The following is a 17,801-nucleotide window of genomic DNA, read 5'->3' on the forward strand; positions in this document are numbered from 1 at the left end:
ACTAGGCTAATCAGCTCAGAAACATAAAATAAGAAGTGCAGAATAGCTAAAATGTTGTCACTTTATAGCCACTCTTGTCTGAAGTAACTGTTTGTTTACAGCTGCTTGTATTGATATTCATACAGCATTAATTTGAATGTGTAGCATAGGGTGTTGCAATGGCAACAGGAACGTGTTTTGTCAATGTCCCAGGAAAATCCTCATAAAACCATGCAGAAACTGAACCTCACGCAACCTGTCAACAAGTAGGATCATATTTCGCTGCAAAATGTAAATAAAAATAAATTAAATTTCCTTAAAGACAATGAAGCTTATTTTTTTTTCTACCGTTTAGGACAACCTTCAATTGGAGGGAAATGTGGGTGGGAAATATTTTTGTCAGATTTGAATATCTGATAACTTCCTCAGGACAGTAACTGGTAGCAAATTGGTGAAATATCAGAACATCATGTATACAAGTCATGGTAAATTACAAAACATTCATTTCAATATAAATTCTCAATTAGACTTTTCCTTAAATTGTGCAGCCTTACTCTAATTGTCTAATTATAACAGCGAAGATGGAAAATTGCCTTAATAAAGTCAATGTGTCTAATACCTCATTTTAACTCAACACATCATCCTCAAAACAATTTTGCCAAAAAAAAAAAAAGGACAATAACAACCGGTGGCAACATGGTGAAATATCAGAACATCTTGTTCAGAGATTGAGCAAATGTATACAAGTCATGGTAAATTACAAAACATTATTTTCGATATCATCTAAACATTCCAAAAACAGGCATAAACTATGAAACGGTTTTGAAAACCAGTTTGATTGGGACAATCATCAGTGTTATTCAATCAGACACTTAAATGTGTTTACACAGCTTTCCTACAGTCAGCCTGACAAGAGTACTTTTCTATCACAGGTTCAATGACAATATAACTATCAATGACGAGTATTTGAGCAGCTCTATGGATCCATCAGAGCCAAACAAACAGATACGTTATCAAATGTATGCTTTAATATGAAACAGGCAAGCTGTTTATGATTATTCACTTGTTATCAGCCCACTATTCTCCAAGCTCAATCAAATTGCTTAAATTCTGTAATGTTCATGAGCAGCTCAACCCATATGATGAACAACAATCAGAGGTCACGGTTAACGGACACTTTCATAATGTGGTTATCGCCGTATAACAAAGATGTTTTATCAATCCAAAGCACCGGTACTGGTCCTTCTCAAATTATTGCAGTCCAAGCTTTTTGTTAAAAAACAGAATCTCATCACAATGATCAGAATTAGCTTTAACTAACATCTTCAAATTTGTGTCATTTTGATGCAAAAAACTTTTGTGTTCAAACCCTCAATAAAAGCTGAAAGTTGCTAATGTGATGAGGATTATTTCGGATGGAGGGCTGACGCAGATGGGAGCCAAACTGACATCTCTCACAGCAGCGCTCATTTCAGCAGGCCGGGTTTTCACTCTGCAGTACCATCAAACATGGACGGAGCAACAGCTTAACCTTCCCGGATCTTCGCAGCAAGGGCCGAGTTCTCCTGACGAATGGCCTTGTAGTCTTCAAGGATCTTCTCTAGATTGCTAACTGTTCTTTTGCCATTTTCAGTCTCAATCTACAAAAAATAAATACGTAAATACATTAAACCGATGACAGTTGAAAAGTGACAATGAAATGTTGTTTAGATCTTTTCGCACCTGCTCCTCAAGATCTCGGATTTCTCTCATGATGGTTCCCGTGTCCTCAATAGTCTGAATCAGCTGAGTGCAGTTCTGAGATCGCAAAAATGTTAGAATGATTAAACTGATAATTCTCTGGCAAGACAAAACAGCCAGAATCAGCAAGGGCATTAGCTCTTAAGTTCAGTTGTGTAGTTCAAAGGTTGAACAGATGGACTAAAGCATTGCTAATGGCCTGAGCTAAAGCAGGACAAGCCACCACATAATGTGCCATTTTTGTAGGTTCACAAGCAGCTTCCCCTTTGCTGGTCTTGTCACAAGACAAAAATGTCTTTCAAACACAGTACCTGCATTTTAAGACTCCAATGTGCTACTTTTTTAAAAAAGCATTCAAAACCACAGACAACATCAAAGTATACATTAAGAGCTACGAATAAATGTGATAATGATATGCAGACTCGTACCTCATGTAAGGCAGCCAAGTACTTGTAGGATTTACGGACAGATTCATCTTTCTTGGCATCCTGCAGTTAAAAAAAAATTCATTTTTTTAATACTGAACTATTATTACAAAACAATAATAACTTCAGTTTATCTAAGAGGGTCTCAGATCACATTGAAAATAAACAATTTTAGCGAGTTACAATGGGTTTTTTGAATGGGATTTTGGTTAAATCCCTTAAATAAGGTCCGTGGTTCACACAGGCTCAAGATACTTTCACGTTTTATTCTATGACATAAAACACACCAGTTACATCCCACTCGTGATTTTTTTAAACTGTTATGTTTCTTAAAAAAGAAGTTGCTAAATGGGACTACAGGCGCTGTCGGAGACATTAAACGTCATCACGCCGAACAGTTTATCAATTTACAGTATTTTCCAATTGTAGTATAATTTGTAATACAATTAATTGTAAAATAACCAATGAATAGTTTTTTCATTTTTCATTCCCGCATTTTATATTGTTGTTCAACAATGTTTTTTTGCTTTGCCCCAAAATGCAACAAGTCTTCGGAGGGAAGTTGCTCGTTTTATCGCTTTCCTACAGATACGGAGACTCTGGGTTCGTACCATAAGGTAAACTCATATTACGATTATTACATGTAAACAAACACCACATTTGTCGGCTTTACGTGGTGAAAGTGAAACTTTAATGATGCATAGTGCTTAAAGCCAGGTTAAAATAAAATGTTTACGGCCACATGAAGCTGTTAGAAAGCATATAGATTGAGGATTTCTTAGAAGCAAGGATAAAAAAAATAACATTTTGTGTAACCAGTAACCACCCTAACAAAATGATAACTGAAATGTGGTACTTTATTCACTAAAATAAGTTTAATCTTACCATATCCAAAAACTCGCTCACTCCTGACATATATATAACAAAAACCTACCCCAATTTTTTTAACAGTAGTGTACATATTTATTAAAAAAACATCTTTTGAACCTTTGGAAATAAGACTGACCTTAAAAACCAGTTCATCAGTGACAGCAAATGTTCGGTCCAGTTTTCCCGTCAGGCTGTTAATCTCCTTCTGCAAGTCCTTTGTGTCGGACAAAATCTACAGGGGGTCGATTAATAGGGTCAGAGGTCAAAAGGCTTCTGAAGACCTGCTAACTTCAAACACAAAGCTAATGTCTGTGGACAAAGGTCATGAACTCAGGTGAAGTTTTTTATTGAGCACTAGATTAAGGATAAATTCAAACAAAGACCTTAGTGATTTCCTCCTTCTGTTTCTTTATGTTGCCTACAATCTCCAAGATCCTCATGGTGTAGGCTGAGCGAGACACATCTTTAGATAGCGTTTCATACTCAGTTAGCTGTAGAATAATATTAAGAAGGAGAGTAAACAAACACAGTGAATGTTAACAACAAACAATAAATATTATAAGACAGACGTAACTTTTAAATGATTTTTTTAGACCATGTCCTAACCATGACACAATCACAACCAATCAGAATGTACATTCGTACAAATGTACAAAATTTGAGATCCCAAAGGAAGTGGGGTTACACAGCCAGATGTAACAGATGTAAACCAAACGATCATATGTGTTGTGATGTCTAATGAGGACAAAAACTCATTTACATGGAACAGATGGCACTGAGCACTTGTTTTTGAGTGGTATGACTGGTTAGGACATGGTGTAAGTGCTAAATGCATGTCTTGGATGACTGAAAGGAGAGGGAAACATTTCGTACCAGCTGCTTATACAGACTCTCCTTCTTTTTGGCCTCCTCAGCAGACTGTCTGATTTTGTCATGCAGGTCTTTGATCTCTGACAGCTTCCTGGAGGACTCAGACTAAGCAAAAGTTTACATAACTGGTTACTTCATGAAGGCACACGATGCAGTCAAAGTCATAATAAGGGCTGCACAACTAATCACAAAAAAAATAAAAAACGCTATATGGCTTAGTGAGATTATTAAAATAGCAAAGATTTTACATGTAAGCCGCTCATGATGCAGTGTTTTCAGTGTCCCGGAGTGGCTTGGTTCACAGTAAATGAATCACTTTTAACATGCATTTGAGAACACAACATGCAGCAATCATCAAACTTGTAATGAGAAATGCTTAAAAATCGGCTGTTGTCAAAAAAAGAGAATTACACAGTAGTTTTCAGCCAAAACAAAAGCTTGATGGTTTAACATTTAAAAATTAAGAAATTAGGACAGCCATAAATAAAAGTTGCAGTTTTACTGTAAAATAAAATGTTACTTATATTAATGCTCCATAATTTTCCTTAACCTACTACAATTTTTATTTTGGAGTACTTTTATTTTGCAATGAAATATCACAATAGAGATATTTCTTACATTTACATTTATTCATTTAGCAGACGCTTTTATCCAAAGCGACATACAATTGAGGAATACAGTAAGCGATTCATTATAAAGAGGCAAATAGACACAGGAAGTGCTTGTAATACTAAGTTTCAGGCATTGTTCAGAGTAAATACCAGCTAGACAGGGAGAGGTTAAGGAAAGAAAGCAAAGTTGTTGTTTTTTTGCGTTTTTTTTAAGATGAAGTCGGTTCCGATGTGATGACGGAAGAGATGAGTTTTCATAGAAAATTTTCTCATTTATTATTTTTATTTAGTAATAATAATAATAATAGATATTATTCTTATTATCATCATTACTGTTATTGTTGTTGTTGTTATTGTTATTATGTTGATATACAATCAAAACATTTCTTGGGCAAAAATGTGCAGCCACAACACAAACAAGCATTTTGCACAATACAAAGAAGCACAGCAAACCTAGCACTTAAAGTCGGCATGAAATCCAAATTGAAAAATTGTATTTTTTAATGGAAAACTGTAGTGTTTATTATAAATAATTTATCCGTGCAAAACGACTCATCTTCTCTTCCGGTCACGAGCTATGGCGCAAGGGCGGAGCTAGTGACGTAAGGGGTAAACGCTGGGATAAACGACAGAGGGAAAAGCAGAAGCTGATGCTTCACTTTATAGAAATAAATGCATTGACTAGTGCTGACGTGAGCCATGGGTGTAGTACACTACCCTTAAAAATTTAAAGGATATTACCACAACATTACTCTTAGGACATCGCAAACTATTTTTTTTTTATGAATATAACTTAACCTGATGTAAACACAATTATACTTCTTTCCCAAATCGTGCAGCCCTTTTCATACTTTCTCAATGTTATAGCAAATGTCACAAAAATGACCTTAAAAACTACTTTGCAAAAACAACTCATGCAGGATCAATAAATCAGCCTGTTATTATTCAGGAATTTGATTTGAATTGATATCGACATATTTGGCTGTTTAGACAGGAGTGCATATTATAGTGAGATCACAAGGTACCTCTCTGTTGCTGCACAGCTCTTTTAGTCTGCGGTGCTCGTCAATCAACGGGACTCTGTGTTTCTCCCACTGAGAGGCTAAATGAACCACTCGTTTAGAGCTTGCCTCAACCAGACTCTATCAAACACAAACACACAGGACAAAGACAAACATGTCATTAGTCACACGGTTTAATTCTGTCTGCACTGTACTGTTATTCCTGTTTTTATTGTTTGTTTGGTCCTGAACGGGGGTGATAGTGATACAGGTGTGTACGGCGTGTGACTGGTGTACCTGTAATTTTAGCAGGTTGTTCTCAGCGTCAGGTAGCAAGTCAATGGCTTGTCTCTTCATTTTGATTGAATTCTCCTTCTCGTCATTACTAACCTCTTTCTGTTGCAGCTCATCTGACACCTGCAGACAGGAATGTGACATATCAATGATTAAAACTAACTGCTGCATTTATTCTCTAATTCGCTGAAGATTCTGCGAATTAAAATATTTCCCCATATTATTATTGTTACATCACAACATCATATGTGATATGTTATACTACAGGTGCTGGTCATATAATTAGAATATCATCAAAAAGTTGATTTATTTCACTAATTCCATTCAAAACGTGAAACTTGTATATTATATTCATTCATTACACACAGACTGATATATTTCAAATGTTTATTTCTTTTAATTTTGATGATTAGAGCTTACAGCTCATGAAAGTCAAAAATCAGTATCTCAAAATATTAGAATATTTACATTTGAGTTTGAATAAATGACCACCCCTACAGTATAAATTCTGGGTATCTCTTGTTCTTTGAAACCACAATAATGGGGAAGACTGCTGACTTGGCAATGATCCAGAAGACGAACATTGACACCCTCCACAAAGAGGGTAAGTCACAGAGGGTCATTACTGAAAGGTGTGGCTGTTTACAGAGTGCTGTATCAAAGCATATTAAATGCAAAGTTGACTGGAAGGAAGAATTTGGGTAGGAAAAGGTGCACAAGCAACAGGGATGACCACAAGCTTGAGAATACAGTCAAGCAAAGCCCATTCAAACACTTGTGAGAGTTTCTCAGGGAGAGAACTGAAGCTGGAGTCAGTGCATCAAGAGTCACCACGCTCAGACGTCTTCAGGAAAAGGGCTACCAAGCCACTTCTGAACCAGAGACAACGCCAGAAGCATCTTAACTGGGCTGTGGAGAAAAGAACTGGACTGTTGCTCAGTGGTCCAAAGTCCTCTTTTCAGATGAAAGTAAATTTTACATTTCATTTGGAAATCAAGGTCCCAGAGTCTGAAGGAAGAGTGGAGAGGCACAGAATCCATGTTGCTTGAAGTCCAGTGTGAAATTTCCACAGTCAGTGATGATTTGGGCTGCCATGTCATCTGCTGGTGTTGGTCCACTGTGTTTTCTGAAGTCCACAGTCAACGCAGCCATCTACCAGGAAATTTTAGAGCACTTCATGCTTCCTTCTGTTGACAAGCTTTATGGAGATGCTGATTTCATTTTCCAGCAGGACTTGACACCTGCCCACACTGCCAAAGGTACCAAAAGCTGGTTCAATGACCATAGTGTTACTGTGCTTGATTGGCCAGCAAACTCGCTTGACCTGAACCCCATAGAGAATCTATGGGGTATTGTCAAGAGGAAGATGAGAGACACCAGACCCAACAATGCAGATGAGCTGAAGGCCACTATCAGAGCAACCTGGGCTCTCATAACACCTGAGCAGTGCCACAGACTGATCGACTCCATGCCACGCCGCATTGCTGCAGTAATTCAGGCAAAAGGAGCCCCAACTAAGTATTGAGTGCTGTACATGCTCATACTTTTCATTTTCATACTTTTCAGTTGGCCAAGATTTCTAAAAATCCTTTCTTTGTATTGGTCTTAAGTAATATTCTAATATTTTGAGATACTGATTTTTGACTTTCATGAGCTGTAAGCTCTAATCATCAAAATTAAAAGAAATAAACATTTGAAATATATCAGTCTGTGTGTAATGAATGAATATAATATACAAGTTTCACTTTTTGAATGGAATTAGTGAAATAAATCAACTTTTTGATGATATTCTAATTATATGAACAGCACCTGTATACTATATGTGATATAATTTCATTTTATCTGATTGGTCACTACCTGCTGGATGGATACAGTGAGCTGCTTGATGTCTCCTCCCACTTCTTCCATTTGGACTGACAGCTGCTGCAACTGCTGCTGCAGACCAGAAAGTTCTGCTTCCTGCTGGGCCTTTAGGTCCTCCTCTGATTGGTGAGAGCTGGGAAGTGCACTTGCTGCTGCTGCCATCTGCTGGGCTGCCTTCTCAGGTTCCTAAAAATCATTTTGTCCTTTTCTTTAATTTGCCTTTTTAGTTAAGAGCCTAAACATCTCAAGATCCACTAATTCAGATTACAAGCAGATTAAATTAACTGGATAAAGAATCTAAAATTATGGTTTTAGTTTTAATAATAAATAAGAATAATAATAATAAATGGCTTTAAGTTATTCAAGTAGAGATTGACAAATACAATTTTTTGCACTTTTGTAAGTGTCCAATTACATACACACACACATACATATATATATATATATATATATATATATATATATATATATATATATATATATATATATATATATATATATAAAACATTAGACTGCAGTGATATAAACATAGTACATATTTTTAATTACTATATAAATGTTTTATAATTAATAATTTTTTAGTTTTGAACAGGAGGGTGGCTAACCGCACACTGATCCACTCAAGACTGGAAAAGTCTACAAAAACATTTTTTTATTTTATAAATTGCATTGTGCAAAAAGTGCAAAGTGCATGTGAGTTAAAAACAGATGGACACGAGCAAGCAGACATTTCAGCACATCACTTGATCACTTAAACAACATTCACCCTTATTTTTTTCTGTTCGGAGTGCTACAATTTTCTCAAGTTTTACATAATGTTTTGGTTTTGAAAGGTTTATGTATAATTTATGATTTATAAATATTATTATTACTACTATATAATTATGTTTATAATAATAATAATTTGTTTTTTGTAAAGTTTATGTATTATTTATAAAACTGTATTATAGTCATGCAATAATCATGCAATCTAAGAAAATTTAAAAAACTGTAATGGCCAATCACAGAGTACTGCTGAGAAAGCATATTATCAGTATTAATAGTTTATCTATGTTTATCTCAGCCTAGATAACATCATGACAGCCTACTTGCACACCACTATTTTTACCATGTGTTTACTGTGAGCAACACATCTACAGTCAGTCAATACATGCAAAATTACTGTATAGATGTGGCATATTAGCACTTTGGTTCTCACTCAAAACAAAAAACTATTTCAGACACACATTTCTTTTGATTGAGCTTTTGGCCCACATTTCTGGTACATTTCCATGTCTGGTAAGCTTAGTCATAGCTGTAGTCCCAAAATGTCTACATTTTGAAAATAACCTTGTTAGTAACACAGTCATGTCACTATTATTTTCCATGACTGGAAAACAGCATTACAAAAACCAAGATTTTCCAGCATGTGGGAACCCTGGCCCATCAGCTTGAGTAAACAAACTCTGACAGGTACCTGTGTAAAGGTGAATTTCTCTGTATGGGTGAAGCGTGTGCCTTTGGTCAGCACATCTCCCCCAGTGGAAGCACCACCGAATGACTGCAGCAGCTCAGAAAGGTCAGAAGTCGAGCGCGTGGCTCCATGTGTGTCAGGACGAGGCTGAGCTGCTGCCCTCAGCTGCTCTTCGATACGCTTCTGCAGTCGGGCCTTCTTTCTGGATCGGTACTCCTGAAGAGACGACATAAGAGTGCCAAGGCTTTAAATCACCAAATGAAATACTTAACATGATTATATTTCTTTAGTTGAATATCACATTTTATTAATTTACTAAATGATGACAGTTCTGAATGCGCTGTGGCTATTTTCAAACAGATTCAACACAACAAAGCTCAAACACAGATAAAGCCGTGTGATTTACAAATAAAATACGTGCCGAACCCTTGGAGAACATCTAGGGGTCAGACAATAGGCCAGTGTGTAAGTTAGTTGGAGGGGCAGGTGAGGTGAGAATGTGGAACTGAGATGTGAGGGGGCAGCGGTACAGTCAAAGGACACATACATGCTGAATGTCACACTTGTGTGAAAGACATCTCTGTGTTCCATCCTCGTGTTGATACATGCCTTTACCACAGAGACGCCATCAAGGAAAACAGCACAGCAGCAAAAATATTACATAAGATTAAATTACATGCTAGTGTTATTGTTATTATCAAGACAGGGAACCTAGGTGTTGTGGTAGAGAGACGCCATGCTGAGGCTGTAAAAAAAGGCTGTCTGCATGAGTAAACTGAGCCAAACTGAAATGAAGTGCTTGGCAATTTAACTATACTATTAACATGAATTCCAGTTTCAGACATTGTTAAAGGATGCACAATGAGGAATTTATGAGCTTAATAATAATAATAATAATAATAATAATCAGCTCTTAAAGGGATAGTTTTTCTAAAAATATCTACTTGCCCTCAAGTTTTCTCAAACCTGTGAGATTTTTTTCCCACATACCACAAAATGTAATTTTTTTAAGAACATCATGGCTATGAGAACTGGGGCTGTCAAGCTTTAAAATGACAAATAAAGCATCATACAACTGACAGGCGTGAATGAAACCGATCATTCAAACTCATTTTTAGATTCAACTCAAATGAATCGTTTATCTACAAATCGGACACTGTTAACTAAAACTATTCAAAGGGTTCTTGGTCATCTGAATTAAAATAAATTATTAGATGATTATTAGATTACTTTTTTTTTTTTAACTTTACAAATTTAGAAATGTTGCAACTTTAGCAACTTTCACCCCAAATTAAAATTCTGTCGTTATTCACTCACCCTCAGGTTTCTCCAAACCTGTATGAATTTCTTTCTTCTGCTGAACATTTTGAAGAATGTGGGTAACCAAGCAGTTCCTGGTCTATGGAAGCCAATAGGGACTTACAACTCTTTGTTTAACCTCTTTAAAATATCTTCTTTTAAATTCAGCAGAAAAAAGAAATTCATACAGGTTTGAAACAACTTGAGGGTGAGTAAATGAAGAGAATTTTATTTTCCTTTTTGGGTGAACTATACCTTTAAATTAAAACTTATATTAAAAATTAAAGATATATATAAAAAAAAACTATTTATTTCATTGCTCTACCTTGTTAACTATTAAAAAACTATTAAAATGACGCAACAAAACAAATATAACAAAAAATACTAAAATTACAATGAAAACTAAAAATATATTGAAAAATTAAAGTTTTGAAATATTAATATATCCTATAATAGCATATAAACAAAGCTAAAGCAACACTGTTATAAGTGCCATGGAGACCTTGAAAGTTTGTCAAAACTATCACTAAGCAACTAATGACAGAATTTTTTTGGATGAACTCTCTTTAAAATTTAAGGGGGGTGAGAATAACCTCAGGTGTAAGTCTAGACAGAAGGCCTTGGCTGTTCCATTCACTCTCCCACTCCTGTGTGGCACTAAGTTCAGAGATGTGGTTCTCCAGGAGGGACGCTGGCACTGAGGCATGCTGGGAAGGCTGGGCGGTCACAGGCAGCAAATAATCCCTCCAATATTCTTGCACCTCTGAGAGAATTCACAAATAAACATCAAAGACATACCAATGTTAGCTGAATGAATCATAAGAGCTGAATTTGTTTTTTGTCAAATTCCTCAAAGGGGTAATCACGCTTCAGGGGCAGGTGGCAACAAGGCCAATACCACAATGTATAAGACATATCACACCAAACCTAAGGGGGCTTATTGAGTTGAGTAAGTGAAAATGAGCATGCCTTTTGGCTGTTTCCTGGAAGAAACCTTCACTGAATATGGGAGGCTCAGTGGCTGGGCGTGGAAATTGTGACATGGGCCAGAACTCTGAAATTACATTGACACACATTTGTCAGTTAGTTAGGTAGCTTGCAAGAAGTTTCTAGAGTTCTGCATATAAGCCTTAGCCCTGGATTTCAAGATGTATGCGTGCTGAGGTACCTGAGTTTTACGATGAATGGGGAGTCTACAGGACGGAGGGAGCCAAGGCACTGACAACTGCGCTTTAATTTGAGCAGCAATTGCTCTCTGCAACAGCGCAGACTTCCCTAAAAGAAGAGAGATACATGCAAAAATCAGACAATTCTGAGAAACTAGCCTCATTAATCATATTAATTTAATTCAATAATCAAAAGCAACATGTGACACTACAAAGGCAAGCAAACTATTCTTTGGAAAAAAATAATAGTAATGTTTGCGACAGTGAGTCTGAACCAGTCGGCACTGTTTCCCACTGAGTTTATAATTGCGTTAACTAGCTATTAACTGAAATTGACTCTGGATACTTTCCAAGATAATAAAACATTTTAATGCATTTTTAGGCAATCAAGAGCGCTTAATTAATGTAGGAGAATTGAGGGGGCAGAATAATCGTTTCTAGTTTATTGAAGAAAGCTGGGAATAATCAGCACTCTAAGCTCTTACATTAACACCCTAGTTAATCACATTGCCCTTTGATCCCAGCATGAAGACCACGCAGCCCAACCGCAATACTTTATTAATATGCAACCAGAAATTCATCTCAGGTGTTGGAGAATTTGTTGGAGACTTTGAGTCACACCAGATTTAATGAGGTGAATCATTATTACGTCATTATTCTCAGGTATTATCACATGGTGTGTAAAATAACTGAGAATTGCAATCATAAACTCTGAGAAACAGGCTTAGTTGCTAAATTGAAGTTTTACTATCTGTATTGCATCTAATAGATCATGCCGTTTAAGCCGAAATAAAAATAGCAACATCTTTTCTTCTGTATTGTGACGTATTTTCTAATGAAACAAATTATCGAAAAAAAAAAAAATGCAGGGAAGGGACTTGGGTATAGTTGATCTGAATCTGAACTTGAGGATGATTTTAAGAAATGGGCAAGCTTTAAGTAGACAAAATGATTGCAGTAGTCTGGCAAACCTCACTAGAGAGAAGACTGTTGTTTCAGCAGAAGATTGAATTATGACATTTTGATTAAAAATTGGACGGATGAATCAATCCTAATAAGATGCATTTATAAAATAAGCACTGTGAATTTCCATTTTATGCCGAGTTTAATATCATTGTCAAGCATATGCCAATTACATAAATGCAAAAAACAGTAGGCAAAAGTACCTGAAGGCTGGTCCGAAGCCTCTGCACTCTCTCTGGGCAGCTTCTCAACCAGAAACATGAACAGAGAACGAATCTCTGGCTCATTGCTGTAGAGAAATGTCTGGTAGCCAATTTCCCCTTTAAAACCCACATCCTAAACATACAGATGAATGCAAAAATCACATCAGAGTGGATTACAAGTCACCGTGTTAAGTTAGAACGTGTAGAGAGGTACTAACAGTAGCACTTTAAAGTAAGGTCTCATTTGTGACCCACCACAAAACCAGTCTTAAATTGCACAGGTATATAGGTAGCAATAGCCAAAAATACATTGTATGGGTCAAAATTATCGTTTTTTTTCTTTTATGCCAAAAATCATTAGGATATTAAGTAAAGATCATGTTCCATGAAGATATTTTGTAAATTTCCTACTGTAAATATATTAAAACCTAATTTTTGATTAGTAATATGTAGTGCTGTCAAACGATTTATCGCATCCAAAATAAAAGTGTTTACATATGTGTGTGTACTGTGTATATTTATTATGTATATATAAAGACACACACATACAGAATATATTTAGAAAATATTTATATGTACTTAAACGTATATATTTATATTCATAAATTATATAATCTAGAAATATATTTCATATATAAACATAACATTTTCTTAAATATATACATGCATGTGTCTGTATTTATATATAAACAATAAATATACACAGTACACACACATATATTATGTAAACAAAAACTTTTATTTTGGATGCGATTAATCGTTTGTAAAAATCATTGCTAAGAACTCCATTTGGACAACTTTAAAGGTGATTTTCACAATATTTTGATTTTTTTTTTTTTTTTGCACCCTCAGATTCCAGATTTTCAAACAGTTGTATCTCGGCCAAATATTGTCCTAACAATAACCATACATCAATGGAAAGCTTATTTATTCAGCTTTCAGATGATGTACAAATCGCAATTTTGAAAAATTGACTGGTTTTGTGGTCCAGGGTCACATTTGTTAACATTAGTTAATTTACTAACGTGAACTATATATTTTTTACTTTATTTATTTATTTTATTGAATTCTTAATTATATATTTTTACACCAGTTATTATCCTTTGTTAATCTTATCATCATCATCATCATCAAAACTTTATTAAGGACACACACGGTCCAAAAACACAGACAATATAACAGACAAAATAAACACCAATACTAGTTAAAAACAGACAGAATCCACATCATAAATTTACATACAGACTAAAGCCTGGAATACACTATACGATTTTTGCCCTGATTTCCCCCCGATTTTACAGTCTGAACAAGTTGACGCTAGTTGAGGAAAGTCAGAGCCAGTCTGCAGATTACAGCTGACAGATTCCACGTTCAGATTACGCGTAGTGTATGATGGTCACAGACTCCAATTTTTTAGCTTCAGACTTTGATTCTATTCAGTCGGAGGATATCAAACATGTTTGATATTTTCAGCCAAGTTTAGAACACATTGTTTTCATTTGTCATGCGTCTCCTAGCAACAAGGAGCACATTTCTGCTTGAGTTTGTTGTGATCAGAACAACTTTAAAGTCTGGTAGTGTATGATCCTTGGTCATGTAGTAGTGTATGATGCCCAGTTTTCTTTTGTCACCATTTACAAATTCGTAAGTGTATGATGCCTGGTGTTTTGAAAATCTGTTCAGATTTTAAAAGTCGTGTAGTGTATTCCAGCCTTAAAACGCCAGTGGTTCCACATCCTGGAGAAAAATCTGACTTTTGTCAGTGTTGAAATTATACTATTTGCAAAATCTGATAATCTACACATACACTTGTGCAGCACAGCAGAGCAGGTTGGCACACCAGCACTGACAAACATTTGGCTTGCACTACTCCATCGTTATATTGTAAAAACGTTCACAGTACATTAATTAATGTTAACAAATACGACATTTGATTTTAATAACGTATTAATAATGTTGAACAATAGCTAAGATTAATAAAAGTATTTTCATTGTTAGTGCGTGTTAACCAATTTAGTTATGTAGTTACAAATGAAACATAACTGTGTTTCTGGTACCAACTACTTATGAAACAATACTGCCAAAAAGGATAATTACTGATGATATTACAATGATAAAAAACTATTTGTCTTTGTAACAGTTAAAGGTCATCTGAATTAAATCACAACAGATTGATTCAATCACAGAATATCTACTGTAAGATTCTACAAAATCTATTGTATGCCGTAATGCAGTTTGTTCATAATTTATCTACAAAGTCTAGTTAACTGGTCTTGGTAATATTATTAGAAAATATGGGATTGGCTTCCATTGTTATGCTTATGATACTCAACTATATATCTCAAAAAGACCAGATGAAACTTCAAAATTATCTAAGCTAACAGAGTGTGTTAAAAATGGAAAATATTGGATGACCAATCATTTTCTCCTATTAAATTTGGATAAGACAGATATATTACTTATTGGACCAAAAAACAGTAAACAGAATCTCTTGGATTACAACTAGACAGATGTACTGTTACTTCCTCTACAGTCAAAAATCAGGGTGTTATATTACACAGCAACTTGTCTTTTGAAAACCATATTTCCAATGTTACAAAAACAGCATTCTTCCATCTTAGAAACTCTGCCAAGCTACGAAACATGTTCCCTCTTTCTGATGCAGAAAAGCTAGTTCATGCATTCATGACCTCTAGACTGGACTATTATAATGCACTGCTAGGTGGCTGTCCTGAATCTTCAATAAACAAGCTACAGATAGTACAAAATGCAGCAGCTAGAGTCCTTACCATAAAATATGATCATATTACCTCAGTTTTACAGTCTCTGCACTGGCTACCTATTAAATTCTGTATCAGTTACAAAACATTACTACTATAAGGACCTAAATGGTTTAACTCCTGTGTACCTAACTAGTCTTCTATCATGCTACAATCCATCAGGTCACAAAACTCAGGACTTTTGGTAGTACCTAGGATAGCAAAGTCCACTAAAGTGGTAGAGCTTTTTCACATTTGGCTCCCAAACTCTGGAACATCCTTCCCAATAATGTTCACGGTTCAGACACATTCTCTCTGTTTAAATCTAGATTAAAGACACATCTTCAAGCATTCACATAATGCATCTCATAATCTTGTACTGCAGTTATATCTGATCAAATGAACATTATTATTCTTTAGCTTGGGTTGAACAAATCATTTTTGCTTGGTTGGAACAGCTGCTACGCTAATTATGTCTCTATTTGTTTATCTGTTTCTGTAACTAGGAATTACACAAGCTTCAGTCTGGATCCAGAACACCTGAGAAGAGATGATGCCAACCCCTCAGAGGACCTCAGATGATGCCAACCCTGAAACAACATACAGAACTACCAAATTTTGCTATAAGTTGATTGCAACATATAATCATTGCTGTTAATATTGTTCATCATCTGTTTGATTACGTCATTAGCTGATTTTTACTGTACATTTCTGCCAAATGTACATCAACTTGACAAACTACTACTACTACCACTGATAAACTACTACTAAATATATTGTAGAAACTTAAATTTTTTGTAAAGCTGCTTTGCAACGATTTGTATTGTGAAAAGCGCTATACAAATAAACTTGAACTGAATTATTTTTTTTTATAAATGTCCACACTGTTATATCTTTACTCAAGCCTAAAATGAAAACAAAAGTACTTATTCACCAGCAGTAATGCATTTTGAACGGTTATCAGCTGACTCTGTCAGTTGTGAGGGGTCAGGTTAACTCAAGCACACAGTGGGACGTCCAGGCAGCGTGTCTCTCACCTGACAGGCCTGTGCCAGGCTCATGCCCAGTCTGAAGCGGGCAGACATGCCAGGGGGGAGTGAATGGGACAAGCCATTGCCCAGCGCAGGGTCGATCACACGCAGGCATTTCACCACAGCCTCCACAATCAGCTCACTGGTGAACTGCTTCACACTCTGAACATCCTCATCAATGTCCCTGGAAGATGAGGTGACCCCAACCACGCAGACATAGACAATAAATAAGTTTGACATGTCCCAAGATACAAATCACTCCAAAGAGCGAGGAAATGACTTGTCACAACTGAGGAGACCTGTTACTTACGTGCCAGCTTGCCTTAGAGAGTGAATTAAAATCCTGTCGACTTCTTCCATCACGGAAAGAGGTCAGATATAGCTGCTCGACTGTCTTCCGTAACAAAATTAAACCCCCACCGTGGACAAGGCAAATGAATATCATAAGGCTTCAGCTAACCCTCAGCATCGCCTTCTCTACAGCCTGTGCAGGGCTGCTAACCAGGACGGCCGTTCGGTTGCCATGGTTACATTTCAAACCGAAGCTTCAAATTAACCGTAAATAGTTTTTTAACACATGCTCCAACAAATCTGCGTGTCAAAATTACGGCTTTTTCCTCACAGTCTCTTCAAAATCTGCTTTTTCTGGAGAGGAAGTCATTACCTAGGAGTGTCCGACGCAGTGCACAATGGGACATGAAGTTTTAGATCTTTGAGCCGCCTGTACTGAACTACTCATATAAACTCAAGTTCCCGACACCCACAGCGCGGGCAGGTCTCGTGACGAGACCGACGCGTAAGCACGTGCGCTGTTTTTGTAGGTCTGAGAGAAAATCAGATGATTTCATTAGATTTAGAACAGTCGTGTTATTTGCAGATGTTTAAGCCATAAAGAACAAGCTTTTTATAGTCAATATTATTAGTGCTGCTGACTAAACATTTAATGAAATATTTAAATCTATAATGATTTGTAGCATACAGTAAATCTTTAGAGATCTTTAAACTAGGAAAACTACAGGTTTTACATATGGCTGCTACTTGAGTCACTTCTTCAAGAAATACTGTTTTCACATTGATCAGTAACAATAAATAAATGAATAAATATTACAAGACAATGAAGAAATTTTGACATTACAAAAACAAAAAACAAACAAACACATAAACAAACCTTCAAAATTCAGCTGAAGACTGACAATAGTTTTGTGTGCCTAAATCCAAAATGTGTTTTTTATTTATTTATTTATTTATTTTAAATCCTGCTCTAGACCAGGGGT

At 35.9% G+C, this 17,801-nt stretch overlaps 1 protein-coding gene across 1 annotated transcript; it reads right to left on the reverse strand.

Annotated features, from left to right (window-relative positions):
* Positions 1-47: 47 nt before the first annotated feature.
* On the reverse strand, positions 48-17,602 carry ccdc22 (coiled-coil domain containing 22). Its single transcript, XM_058785497.1, has 16 exons — positions 16,838-17,602; positions 16,534-16,711; positions 12,738-12,870; positions 11,574-11,680; positions 11,375-11,459; positions 10,999-11,168; positions 9,110-9,322; positions 7,648-7,839; positions 5,794-5,913; positions 5,521-5,637; positions 3,888-3,989; positions 3,398-3,505; positions 3,151-3,246; positions 2,148-2,207; positions 1,702-1,776; positions 48-1,619 (listed from the first exon to the last, which is right to left on the reverse strand). Exons 1-16 carry the CDS (start codon positions 16,885-16,887, stop codon positions 1,506-1,508), a joined length of 1,920 nt encoding a protein of 639 aa, XP_058641480.1. The 5' UTR covers positions 16,888-17,602; the 3' UTR covers positions 48-1,505.
* Between the last annotated feature and the right edge of the window lie 199 nt (positions 17,603-17,801).

The sequence above is a fragment of the Onychostoma macrolepis genome, chromosome 08 (genome assembly GCF_012432095.1).
Source record: "Onychostoma macrolepis isolate SWU-2019 chromosome 08, ASM1243209v1, whole genome shotgun sequence".
Classification (NCBI taxonomy): Eukaryota; Metazoa; Chordata; class Actinopteri; order Cypriniformes; family Cyprinidae; genus Onychostoma; species Onychostoma macrolepis.

What these genes read in the sequence shown, in the direction of transcription:
- ccdc22 (XM_058785497.1), bottom strand. Translation starts at nt 16,887, where the DNA reads ATGGAAGAAGTCGACAGGATTTTAATTCACTCTCTAAGGCAAGCTGGC. An exon ending in TGTCTAGACTTACACCTGAG is followed by an intron (nt 9,323 to 10,998) that starts GTTATTCTCACC and finishes TCGTCTCTTCAG; the next exon opens with GAGTACCGATCCAGAAAGAA. An exon ending in ACAACCTGCTAAAATTACAG is followed by an intron (nt 5,638 to 5,793) that starts GTACACCAGTCA and finishes TGTGTTTGATAG; the next exon opens with AGTCTGGTTGAGGCAAGCTC.